The sequence below is a fragment of the Lichenostomus cassidix genome, chromosome 4A (genome assembly GCF_008360975.1).
Source record: "Lichenostomus cassidix isolate B80296 chromosome 4A, HeHo_3.0, whole genome shotgun sequence".
Lineage (NCBI taxonomy): Eukaryota > Metazoa > Chordata > Aves > Passeriformes > Meliphagidae > Lichenostomus > Lichenostomus cassidix.
Genome location: NC_139485.1, coordinates 9,501,620 through 9,515,258, shown reverse-complemented (window position 1 = coordinate 9,515,258; position 13,639 = coordinate 9,501,620). Strand labels below are relative to the sequence as shown.

At 41.5% G+C, this 13,639-nt stretch overlaps 1 protein-coding gene across 6 annotated transcripts in view; it reads right to left on the bottom strand.

Annotated features, from left to right (window-relative positions):
- TENM1 (teneurin transmembrane protein 1) overlaps positions 1 to 13,639 on the bottom strand; it is a 452,127-nt gene that overhangs the window by 38,308 nt on the left and 400,180 nt on the right. For all 6 annotated transcript variants that reach the window (XM_085060418.1, XM_085060417.1, XM_085060421.1 and 3 more), the window contains one exon: positions 9,828 to 9,982. In XM_085060418.1, the coding sequence (XP_084916544.1) occupies positions 9,828 to 9,982 (155 nt within the window). The remainder of the gene's footprint in view (positions 1 to 9,827; positions 9,983 to 13,639) is intronic.

The following is a 13,639-nucleotide window of genomic DNA, read 5'->3' as shown; positions in this document are numbered from 1 at the left end:
AAAAGCTCTAAAAGGCTTCCAAACTATCCCAGGAGAAAGATCCAGTGGCTCTTGGTGAGCCACGTTCCAAAAGCTGTAGGTGCAGAAAGGTCCCATACCTACAAAAGTGCTAGATGCCTTCACAGAGACCCTCGACATCTCTAGCAAAGTCCTAAATATCTGGATCTCAGGATCTGAGCAGTTTCTAGACCTAGAAAGCAACAGGAATCCCTAGCAAGTACTAGGTCTAGAAATGTCCTTTTAAAATCTCCTCTTTTCTTTATTCCTTCAAAGCAAATACAAAACCTAAAAAACAACAACAAAAGCCCAACAACACCACCCCCCCGCAAAAAAACCCCCAACAAAACAAAACAAAACACCAGGGGAAAAAAACCCCAGAAAAAAACCCCAAACCAAAAAAACCCCAGCAAATAGCATAAATCTTTCTGGCTCGCTGAAAGCATACAAAAATAATTTTACAATGAAATTAGCTCCTTAAGCCTAGACTACTTATGCAAGTTTCAACCATTTGACCTCTTCTGATTCCTCCAATTTTTGGCACACCTTTCATGCGTCAGCCAACAGATTTATTATAGTTCATGGTAGCAATGGCAAAAAACATGCTGGATTTATTGTCACTGTTGATATGGACAAATAATTTTAATTCTGAGAGTGGCAAGAAAAAAGGAAGAAAAAAGAAATACATATGGATGGAGAACCTTAATGGTTTTATATCATATCATGACTTTCCCTGGTTCTCACCAGAGACAACTACATGCAGTTCAGTTTCCCATTTTGCTTTGAGCCGTTGATTGAATGGCTACTGAGTGATGTTCAGACATTTATGATTTCCTGCAATGTGACCTACATTGCTAAACTTCATAAATTTATTCTCCAAGGCAGTGTATCATTTTGCATGCCATACTCCTCCCAAAGGAAGCTATCAGCAGGAGATGAGGCCCAGTTTGTAAAAGCTGAATGTCCTTCAGACATTTTTAACTAATTTGTTTGTAAATGTGTTATTGTCAGAGTCACATACTGTATAAAATAGTGCTCTCTATCATTCTGTTTGCAGCTCTCTGTGACCTGAACCCCATAATTCTCTAAGCACACCCTCTGTGTGGCACACTACAAATGGGTAAAACCCATTTCTTGTCTTGACATTTGCCTTTTTTTTTTTCTCCACTGACACAGTGTCTTTTCATTATTTTTTCCCCTGGCACAACCAACAGTAGAAAAGATGCTGCAGCAAACATGGTTATCATGGAGAGGAGAAATCAGGCACTCCTAGCTATCACTGCCCAGGCTGCAGCTCCTGCCATGGTAGTTGCTCTGACCAAGCCAATGCAGCAATTTCTACCCTGCAGTGTGTGACATCTCTGCAGGATGGACTCCTGGGGTGCCTGCTGCCCTCAAACCTGCCCTGTGCTCAAACTCCAGACCTGGGACAACCCATTTGGTTGTTGCTCTCCTGTCCCCCTCCCTCAAAACAAATGCTGTGCAACATTTCCAAATGGCCAAACCAGAATACAGTGTGCAATCTGAAAGGCTTGGAATAGAGGCAATAAAGACAACTCCACACAGAGCTCAGTTATTATTGTTATTCACTTCATAACACAAAAAACCTGCTACATCTGTGGGAGGTCCTTTGGACCCTAAATATGTGAAGGACTGCTTGGTGAGAGGAGGAGAGCAACAGGCACATGGTTCCAGTCCTGAAAATTCTGAAACACATGGCGAATGTAGGAATTGCCTCCATTAAAATAGCTGCTTTTTAAATCACATGCAGACCTTGCTGTGGATGTGGATGAACCACTGGATTAAAACAAAAGGAGAGGCATTGCCTGCTTGGCTTGGCTCTGCATACTCCCTTCAACATCCACATTCTCTTCTCAGCAGACTGATTTGGGGCTTGGACTCCAGAATGGCAGGGACCATAAGAAATGTCTGTAATGTCTGATTACTTATGGCAGCTCTGCAGTGAGTGGAGAAACCACATACACCTGTATGTATACAGATACAGTCAAAAATGCATATATAGATACAGATTATGTATCTGTCTCTCCTTCATGCTTACATTTTGTCCATTATGTCTCTGCAACAGATTAAGGAAGTCAGATGTAGTAACCAAAATATCTCAACACGTTGCAGACTCCCACCAGTCTGGCAAAGCTATACTGAACATTTTCAGCAGCACAGTTCAACCCAGTAGAGATGGCCTCTGCCAAAAATAACTGATCCACTTGACTCCAACGTACTGAAACCATATTTAGATGAGAGAAATAATCAAAGGCTACTTGCACATAAAGAATAAAAGGTGTAGCATTGAGAGAAGTTGGCTGCTGGTGAAAGACTGACAGGAGAGCCCAAAGTAAGACAGGCTTCTCATCTGGGAACCCATTTTCCAGACAGCTAAGAGAGGGTCAGGAGGCTGTGGAGCTGGGCAGTGTGCCATGGGTGGTGGGTGAGCTGCAGGCAGTCTGGGGGTGGCAAGGCAGCTTGGATGAGCTGGAATTGGTGGGTGGTTATGGGAAGGAGCTTTGTGCATGTGCAGGCAGCATCTGGTGAGTGTGGAGGTTCATTCTAGTCAGAAGGATGCACCTGAAAGCACCCGGATGGAGGGCTGAGCTGCTCCCTTCTCACCAGCCAACCAATTCTTACAGAAGTTTTTCCTTCTAGCAATTTCTCATTAGAAACAATTTTTTGGAAAAAGAGTTTAAACCTGTCTCTGTGTAGCAAGAAGTAAGAGGGAAGTCATGAGCAGAGGTCTCTTTCACTTCCCCATCAAGTGTCTAACACTGCCTCAACAATCAAAGGAAAGGATGCAATTGCTGGAAGAGTTCATTAAAATGTACATAGCCTTTTACTCAGTAGTAATGGATTATTTATGGCAGATAATTGAAATAAATTTCCATTTTGCAGGCGCCCAATACAAACAGAATATTTGGGCTTTAAGAGAAAAATTGCAGTGTGACTTCACCGGATGCTATCTTGTGTCTATTACTAATATTTCAAATTCAGTGATAGAATAATTTGATTGGAATATAAATTAGCTCTGATGAGACCAGCCTGCTTTCTATTTGATAGTCAAAAAATCACATTATACACCTACAAGTTTGATTCATGAGCTCTCAGACCTTTTTTCACCTGAGGTCCTAATCCTTTGAGCCTCTTTCAGCTCCTGTTGAAGTGAGGCTACTTAGCTGCTCCTCTACCCCTGGGAAAAGATTATTTTACCTCATACCTGAAGATCCTTTTCTAAAAAGGCTTTCACCTTGGTTTTGCTTCAAAGAACAGATGCTAGTGACTGTTTGCTCCTGCATAAGCTGTTATGGCTAGAATGATTTTGTATAGATTTATGGCTTCCAAAGAGCAACACTTAATTAATTGGAGGGATGCCTCATTTTTGAAAATGCCTCAGTGAAGATCTGTTCTGGTCTATTTTCCAGAAGCACATACTTTCTTGTGAGATACAGTTGCTCTTTGCTACATACTCGCCTCTCACTACCCTTTCAATTAAGCTTGGTGAAGTCCTGGTTCCACTGAAGTCAGTGGCAAAACAGTTGCTGACTTGCTGAGGCCACGACTTCCACTCTAGTTATCTCTTCTGGTACTCCAGCAAAGCCAGAGAAGAAAGAACATGAAATTAAACAGTAGAGCAAAAAGACCCAGAGAACAAGATGACTTTATATTTGAAAAAAATAACAGCTTTTGTGGGCTCCTTCATGCAGCAAGACCCAGAAAAAAAATAATAAAGCTCTTTTCTGTAAAGAAAAAAGCTCTGAAAGTCTTCTGTAAGGGAAGACCACAAATAAAATAAAAGGGTCTATAAATTGTCATTTCTGCTTGGTGCGCTTTTGTTCAGCAATTTCACAAATACATATAAGACATGTTTCTGCAAATCACTGGAAAATGCATTTCAGCAATTTCAAATATTTATGCTGCATTAATTACCCACACCTAAAAGAATGTATCAAAAGACACACAGGTAGAGGACTAAAAGGAAAGGAAGAGCAGAAACAGCTTTGCAATAATTTGCTACAGTGAAAATAAAGTTGTTCTTTTCTGATAGCAGCTCTAACACAATTAGAACATTATGCATCTAGTGTTAAAACATGCCTTTTGTTCTTTCTGCTTTTCCAAGAATGCAGTTTATAATGCTGGGTATGTAGAGAAACACCTAAAGGAATACTGTGTGTTCTGACCTGCAATACTAATTAATTAATCAGCCCCATGTAATCCTGTAGTTACTCCGCAATATTCTACTCTGAACCTGGTTTAAAAGTACTTCATCCTAGAATCAAATTGGTTTTGTGCTGGCAGCACACTCCTCCTGTTCTCACCCGGTCATCAGACCATATTTTTGTCTTTCACATTTCTCTTTCTTTCCTCCAAACGTACCCAGTGAAAGTTCTGCTCAGGCTGTGCTTGCTCCGATGAGCAGACCCTCATTGCTGCTTTCAAGCGAGGTCACCATGTCCTGGGAGCTTTTTGTTCTGCTCAAAAGGCTTCCACAATTCCACTGAAGCATATTGTGCCTGTGCAGATGCTGGTGGGGAGCGTCTGCAGCACTTGTGACTGCGGGAGCAATGTCAGCGTTTGCATTTTTGAGATATATAATACATTTTCAAGCAATTCTGCTCATCTTTACTCCTGCTTCCCAGCAGTCTGTCTCTCACTTCACTATTTCAAGTAGGTCATCAACAGCATTACTTATTGCCCTCTCCCCTCTCCTCCATCATTCAAAGCAGGCTGCCCAGGACATGACATTCCTGCCACGCATGGGTCGCCTTTAAACCCTGCTCTAGAAATCTGCCTTTTAATTTGACCTGTGCAAGCAAATTGCCTACGTAAGTAACACTGTCACATTTTTATAAGGGAGCAAAACATTTTGCAGTGTCACTGAAGTTTATGCGAGGCAACACAATATAGATGGTTCCCTCACATGGAGAACTGCTGAACAAAGGCTGATGAAGTGCAAATGTCAAGAAAAAGTCTTCAAACCAGACCTTTCATTTTGGAACACAGCGGTGACAGTTATTAACACCATCAATCAGGTCGGAGCTATTGCTTTGGCACAGACTCATGCCTAGTGGGACTGACATAAGCACAAGAACAAGGCCATGGTTACAGGCGAAGAAAAAGCTCTTGGGATTCATTTCCTGTTGACTTGCAAATGTTTGGTCTCTGTATTTGCAGTGACTGTGCTCGAGATAGGTTTAAACAGCTCCCAAACAATACCTGCAGCCACTCGCACAGATATAAATGACTTGTGGTTTGGAGCAGTGGAAATGCAGCCCACATATTTCTCAGGGGAGGAAAGATACAGGATGAAATTGCAAGATGGTAGAAATATCTGCTAATTCTCTCCTCAGCTTTCACTGTAGCAATGGAGGCAGAACAGCAAAGCTTATCACTCAAGATGAGCTGTAGTGTTTTTACTTTCACACAAAAACTCCCACAACGTCAATATAACTTCCAAGAACACTGGATCTGATGAAGTCTGGTTTCCTAAGGACTTCTGTCGCATGGCTGACTGACTTGGGAGTTTAATAAGATCCAAGCGCGAAATGAAGTTTTCCTGTGGATGGGGCATTTATTACATCCTGAGTGGAATCTCTAGAGTTTAATAAAAGAAAGCTTATGCTGCAATATTTCCTTTTGAAAGGGCACTTTAGGTCTCTGTCCTCCAACTGGATTAATACCTTTTTGTGCAATGGGTAGGAATTTAATTGCTGTGAAGGCTGGTGTTTCTCTACAAATTTGTTTGAAATTGGCCCAAGCTTTTAATTTACTGTGAGGGAAAGAATACAGACAGACAGACAGACAGACATACCCACACAACGTGCTCTTATTTGCTCTCAACAACCAGTCTAAAAAATGTCAGTGTACCCTAGCAATGTGCGAACACAAAGAGAGTGTGTACATGTGAGATAAAAGGCAATCTAGAGAGGCCTCTGGTCTAGATGAGAATCCAGCCCAAAGCCATCAGGCAGTGAAACAGAATGATCAGTCCATCTCTTTTCTTTCTCTCTCCATCCCAGTCCCTTCCCTCAGCACTCCTGTTGAGGTGTCTGCTGAGGTCCTGGCATTGATAGTGAGTGTTGAGCATATGCACATAGATATTTCCAAGCATAGCTCTGAAAAGCCACTTTGTTTAGATTTGCTCCTTATTAATTAAAGAGCACTGAAATTATCTGTGTGGAGAACAAAAGTCATCCAAGCTCTGTACAGGCTGAAACAGTACCGAGAATGCTGCTGTACCATATAAATACTTCAAATGAGTATCCCTTTCCTTCTAAATTCAGATTTACATCCCCCCCAGTGCAGTATGAGATCAAAGTAATTAGACAGAGCTTGGTGGTTTATTTGCCATCACACATAATCTTTCCAGCCCCAGCTGTCCTTCCCTCCCCTGGTTATGAATGCAGAATATTATGCTTAAGAAGGAGAAGGTGGTAAATAACAAACACAGAATGATTAATAAGAAGTAATACCATGAAAACTGATATTGGAATAAATGATTAAACCCTTTCATAATCAACTCATTTATTAAAGTGAATGCCTTAAAGGGAAAGCTTGTCATTTATGGTGGTGTTTGCAATGGACAGTTACTCTATGTGTTTGCTCCAAGAGTACATTTCTGTACTTCAGTAAATTAAGAAATACTGATTTTAGGCAAGTTGTTGATTTTACTGTCAGAACAAATTTAGCTTTGAGAAATGATTTTATTAACCTATTTCATAAGTCTCTCTAAATACACAATTTGTGAGCAACCCACATTCTCTTGATTTAAATGCCATTTGTATCTTAGCCAAAAAATAATTCAAGTGGAGATAGGCCAAATTAATTTTTCATTTATGTTTATGCCATTCTGGAAAAAACTCAGCAGCCTTGCAAGGATATACACTTGTTTCTGACTAAGTGAAAATATCATTCCCTTATTTTCATTGATATAATTCCAGATTAACATGCTTGACTTCAAGGGGATGTGATTATTTCATGGGGTTTTCTGGTTATCAGCAACAATTTTGGAAGAAGATGATTGAGCAAATTTGCTACAGTCACTTTTCAGAACATGCATTCTCGGCATTTATTTCATGTCTGTGATTTACTGCGTATGTGAAAAACCTCAGAAGTGTGGATTTTGTGAAAAATTTCAATAAAGAGGTTTACTTAAACCCCCACAAAACAAATCCTCCAAACAAGAAATGCTTCCAATGGTTCTATGTTGCAGAGTGCCCCCAATGTGACTTCATTTTCCAGTGAAACATTATACAGAGAATTATACAGTATTGCTATCCTTAGAAAATGAGACTGGCCATTTTTAGGGACACATTTGTATGTCAACACTTATGTTTTTTTAGAATATTTACTGTCATGCATTCACAATTTAATTGAAGATTATCTCAATTTATGGGGTAAGATCGTGTCTTAGTTTCCCAGAATGTTGACAAAATTGAATAATTTTGAGGAATGTACAGAAACATTTTCTTGTAGGCACTGCAGCATGGAAGCACCTGGAATGTTCTTGGAAAAAAGTTTATTCCTGTTTATATGAAAAGAAGGCTCTACCCCAGCTGAATGAAGAATGATTTGCTCTGTGCCATGTCTTTTCTGACCTACAACTTTGCAGAAGCCCATCCTCCGTGGCATTGGAACTATGCTGTAGGGTGAGGTAAACCAAACCTGTTTCTGGCAAGTAGTCAACCTGTGAAGAACTAGGATTTTAGGGCTGTTTAAATCTACTTTAAAAATTTAACATGTTTGATTTCAGCCCTAAACGTTTACATTCTAAATTTAATTTTAATTTAAGAAATAAATAATTCTATTTCTATATTTGCCAGACCCCCTGCTGAGACTCATTTGCTAATGGGTAGTTGCATTTTTCGAAAGGAAATGAAAACTATTAAAACTCACTATCTGAGATTTAGTGAGGCATTTTCTCACTGAGCAAAATCAGCAAAAATTTGAACACAAATACACAGCACAGATTACATTAGGCAAATAAAGCAATTATTTGTACAGCCTGAGAGCACAGATCCAGAAGGAGAAGGCAGGGAGCAGACGCTGCACCTGGCAGCCTTCCCTGACCTCAGAGATCCCTAATGCAGTTCTGGGTGCCCCAGGCAGTTGCTGGATGTATCCAAGAAGCAGGAATGGTGCTCCAGGCAGCTGTGGGTTCTGTGGAGCATCACTCCTGCGAGCTGGTGGGCAGCAGAGCAGTGGGAATGCTGCTGCCTGCTGGCTCCTGCTCAGCACCTGCAGGATGGGCTGGCCTCAAGGAGAGGGGCCAGAGCAGGAGCCAAGGTGCCCAGAAGCTGTATGATCTTACCACAGTTTCCAGGCTAATTTAAGCTTGGCATTAGCACAATGAAGCCAGTTGACCCTGTTCTGCTTTATATGAAATAATTACACATCTACTGGGGCCAAGAGAATACAAAGGCCTGTCTGCCCCAGAGCTGGGAACAGGAGGCTGAGGTTCCCCTCCCCACATCTGCAAACACACAGGGCCCACTGAAACACTACACACACTCAAGCACAAGAGGTTTCACCTCAACATGAGGGAGAAGTTCTTTATGTTGAGGGTGGCAGAGCACTGGAACAGCTGCCCAGGGAGGTTGTGGAGTTTCTCTCTCTAGAGACATTCAAAGTCCCCTGGATGCATTCCTGTGTCACCTATTCCCAGCCTTGGCAGAGGGGCTGGATTGGGTGATCTGCAGAGGTCCCTTCCAACTCTAAGAATTCTGTGGTTCGGTGACATGTGAAATGGAACACAAACCCATTTTCCTATTCTGATTCTGGTTATAAAATCCCCAAGTGCTTCTGCGACAGCAGCATTAGATCCCATCATTTGGCCCTGTGAAATTTGATAAGAGCTACCCAAAACATTGACCCCGTGTCCTTCAGGCATGTGAATGCAAGACCACAGTCATTTGCTATTACTCAAAATCTACTAAAAAGCAAGCAACAAGCTCTTACCATTGCTATGCATTGTATTTTAACCGTGATTTTCCAATTGTGAAGGATGGAGAAAAGGGCAGGGAAAAATGAAATGAAAAATTAACCTGATCCTGGTTATTAGTTTACACAGTCCGTAACAGTATAGTATATCACTTGAATGCTTCAAGATTTTTTCAAGTACAGCTTCTCCTCTGTTTTGAAGCTGATTAATTCAATTATTTCTTGGCAAAGGCCAAGTCCTTCCTTGTGCTGTCTGTAAGTGTGGCTCACTGACTAGTCAAGAGTACTATTTATGCTTCTCCATGTTTATCCATATTTCACTTTTAGCATAAACTAGAGATGTGATAAGTATCTTTTATTCCTATTTCTTTTACCACGCTCTTGACACAAGAACTGAAAAGCATTTTGAGAAACTGAAATGCAATAGCTTCACCACAATACTACTGTGGTGTAATTACTTACTGTAATGCTCCTCCATGACTTAGAATAGATTTAGATGTAAACAGAATATCTATTTTTTTCCATTTACTAGTTCAAGTAAATCAGTCTGAATGCTGGACTAAAGGAAAGCACTTTAAACTTCTGATTAACTTAGAAGATCTATCTCGGAGTTGCAAGCAACTTTCTAAAGCAGTTTGTATTCTTTAAATAAGCTCCTCTACACATTCACAGGTCATCTCCTGGGAAAAAAATCAAGTGTGGTTTTACATTTATATGATACACCTTAAAATAATCATGTCAGTGGACAATCTACTCCATACTGTGCCATTCAGAATTATCTGACTCATCCAGCATATTCGATATACAATCTTGGTACAAGAAAGTAAGTGATGTGTCTCTACAATGTGTACCAAAGTGACAACACATGAAAACGAGGTGTCTACCTGAGTGATGTCCATCCCAGAGTCACAGCTCAATGGCTGGGTTGATGTGAGGCCATTTGAACCTATTATTGTTGTGATCACACCATTCTCATCAATTTTCCGTATCATTGTACCATCAACGAAGTAAATAAATCCGTGCTTATCTACAGTGATACCTGGATGAAGGGGAAGGGTAAAAAAAAGTATTAGTACTGGTATTATCTTGATTAAAAAGTATGAGCTTAAAATGCTGCCTCCTGTTAGACTCTGAAAATCTACTGATTTAAAAAAGCATGAACCTTTTTCCCCCACCCATTACTATTTGAGGCTTATACAAACTGTATATGGCACATTCATACCCACCTATCAGACTGGCTTTGACTTAAAGAGGGAAGATGGGAGGATGAAACCAAACAAAACAGCAGAGGCTTTGCTTGTAATGTAATTTTACATACATAGAACAAGACTCTTCAAAACCTTCATGTCTATCACAAAGTCGGCAGGATTAGCTTTCCTAAAAACTTACCTTACAGGTGATTTTTCTTCATTTTTCTTTCACTTTCTTCATTCTTATGCAGAGACAATTTTTTAATTACTGTATTGTCTGAATGATCAGAGTGTGAGCAAGGAAGCAGCATCCACAGAAAGCCAGAGACCTGTTCTGCTGGGGGCTGTACATACACATGGTACAGAGCAGATTCTGCCCAGCAGCAGAAGGAGCAGCTGTGCTGCAGGATGGATGGCAGGGCAGTGCTGCCCAGAATGATGGTCCTGCACTGGAACCAGACTCAGGACAGCTGTGGTCACCAGCAGGAGCTGGGGCAGCTCTCCCACTCCTGGATCTGCAGCAGCTCCTGCAGCAGTGCACTGCACAGGAGGGATGGAACTCAAATGCCAGAGCTCTGCACAGGGAAGGTCGTGGTCCTCTGTATTTCAGTGGGGAAGCTGAGGAATGGAAGGTTTGCTGTCTCCCACCAGCAGCTTTGGACAGCTGTGCCACAACTCATGCCCAGCCTTGCTCTGCCCCAGTCTAACAGCTCCCCTGCAGTCCTTCCTGCATTCAATTTGAACTGTAAGTAAGATCTTATTTCCCTCAAATATTGAAAATATAACTAGAAGAGCACTTCTATTCATGTTAGACTTGTGAAATCCTTTCTACCAAAACCACTCAATTTCTTGCTTTAAACTGCTTCATAATTTCCCATTTAAAGTTGCATAACTTTGCAATTATAGCAGCTGCTATGCACAGCCAAGCTATTTTAATAATGAATTTATGTTCTGCTACACAGAAATGAAAGGCAGAGGACTTGAACAGATGGTTTGGACAGTGGCTTATATGGCTCTTGATTTTTGTCCCCAGCATTTAGCACAACTGAAGGCTGCACATACCCTAAGTTTACAAAACACTTGTCTGCAGGCCAGTTTAGGATCTCATACAGGAATTCCACATGCCATTAAAAAAGAAAAATAGCCCCGAACTGAATTTCCTTACCTTCCAACCCCATTTTCTTAATTTAATTTTTTTTCTAATATATAAGAGCAGTTACAGCTGGAGGACAGGGAGATTAAGCAGTCTCGGGGGCAGAGGCAGGAAGCCCTGATGCAGAATATGCATCTCTCATGGGGCTGGGAAAAGGGGAGACAATCTCCCTAAGCCCCTAAATATATCTTTCCCTGGCAGCTGAAAACGCCTGGGGATTGAGTTTGAGTTACATACATAACTGAGTGTAATGTGCTTTCTCTTCCAGTGTGAACAGCCGGGGGCAGCCTCCCAAGACAAATTGCCCATGACTGCTTCTGAGGTGCCTTTTCACCGCAGGTGATGCTCAGGCACCTTGCAAAGGGCTGAGGGTATGATCACAAAGTTCTGAGGCTATCATCACACAAAAATCCAAAAGACACAGCAGTTAACTTTAGTATGTAACAGTCCCTACTGAATTCAGCTCTCAGGTTATCAGCACAGTGTTGGGAGTTGAAACTAATTCTTTAAATTTTCAATTCAATGTATCCATCTGGTTGTGAACTGTTGATAGAGGAGGGTATTCACCATCCTGCCACCTCCTCCATCCAGGACAAAAAGTGCCCGTGGACTGCCAAATGCCCAAGGTACAGGGCTAGGCTACATCTCCTCATTATGTGAAACGGCTGAAGGTTCTGCAGGACAGATGTCACCTGGGGAACTGAAATCATCTGGTGGCGGCTGGATGGGTCAGCAGGGGAAAAGCAGGTTATAAAAAGGCCAAAGGAGGAGCAGGCAATCTCCCAGCCTGACTGCCTGCCAGCCAGCGAGCTCATAAATCGTGACTCCTTGGTACTGGCTCCCTTAGAGGATCTTCAGTCTTTAATTAGAAAGTAACTGTGCCTTTGGAAACTCCAGAATGACTGGCAAGCTCCTGGCTGTCATCTGCTTCTGAGAAGTCCAAACCCAAAAGGCTGAAGGTTTGAAGGTGAGCTGAGGTAAAGAGACGAGTTTGAGCAGCAAAGGGGCTTGTTCTGGTGTCAGAGGTGACCTGTGTGTTCCAGTTTTGGGAAGGAATGGTCCCTTGTACCTCTGTCTCACTGATACTGCATCATGCAGTCATATTAGATGGGATTTGATTTGCTTTCCAGTGTGGTTCACAAGCTGAAATGAGAAACCTGATGTGGGTGGGAAGGGCAGCACATGTGCTGTGTCTGAGCCTGCCTTTGCAGAGGGGAGGTGCTGCACGGTAAGCGAGGAGCTTTGCTTCTCAGCTGGATCAGATCCACACCACAGATAACACAAGGCCAGGATCTCTCACTAGGGCAAGTGCATCTTCTGTTTTGCGCAATTACCCTGAGAACAGATGGCTGTGTTGGCTGCAAACCATCCATTATATAAAAATCAAAAATTATGCTGCAATGAAATAGAGCTACTCAGCTGTGTTGTTGAATGGATTTCAAACACTGACTTTATAAGAAAACCGAAGATCTTTTAACGTTTCTAGCATTCATGTTGCTCTCCAGACACTGCAGAAAAGCAACCTGTCTGCAAGGGAAGGACATATGCCAGTGTGATGGCATAAACAAGCCCATGTCTTCTGTATTTCCACTAAATTCCTGATATTCCTAATAAGCCAGTTTCTTCAAGTACCAGTGCATAGATGTTCAACAATGACCTACTGCTTCCAGAGCTTTTGACTCTACAGTAAAACAACATGACTTTGCCTACTTGAGAAAATTACTTATGCAGGTAAGTCTTGTTGACAAATACCCTACATAAAGCATCCACTGGAAAACAATACAGATTTGTGGCTAAACTGTCCCAATTTATTCATTAGAGTTGGATTCATTAATGCTCCTGTCACATCTTACATGATGCTACATATAATCTGTACTCCAAGAGCTTATTTTTAATCCTTTTCTGACGTACAGTGTAACGCAGAATCAAATCACACACAGCACAGCAATTGTGCTTTAATCACCGAGGCTCTGGGGGAGGAAACATGCACATGCTGAGGGTAATGAATTGCACTTGAGTGCAAGTGGGAACACTGCTCACCCCGTGAGTGAGTAAGAAAGGTAATTTTTAGGTATCTCTTTTTTTTTTCAGAGAAGGAGATGTACTTTGTATTAGGCTCTCAGTCTGATTCTGGTGTTTTTTGGTTTTTTTTTTTTTTAATTTTTCAATTTTTTTAAGAAATTGTAGCACTAAATTCTATGCCCAACTGATGATGTCTTTGGGCACTAAAGGGACCTATGACCTATTGCACAAACGACAGACTTACTCTGCTTACATACAGATTCCTCATTAAAACCTGATGTCTGGGTAAGGACAAAATAAACCTGGGCCAGGATTTAGCCTTGTTGTTCGA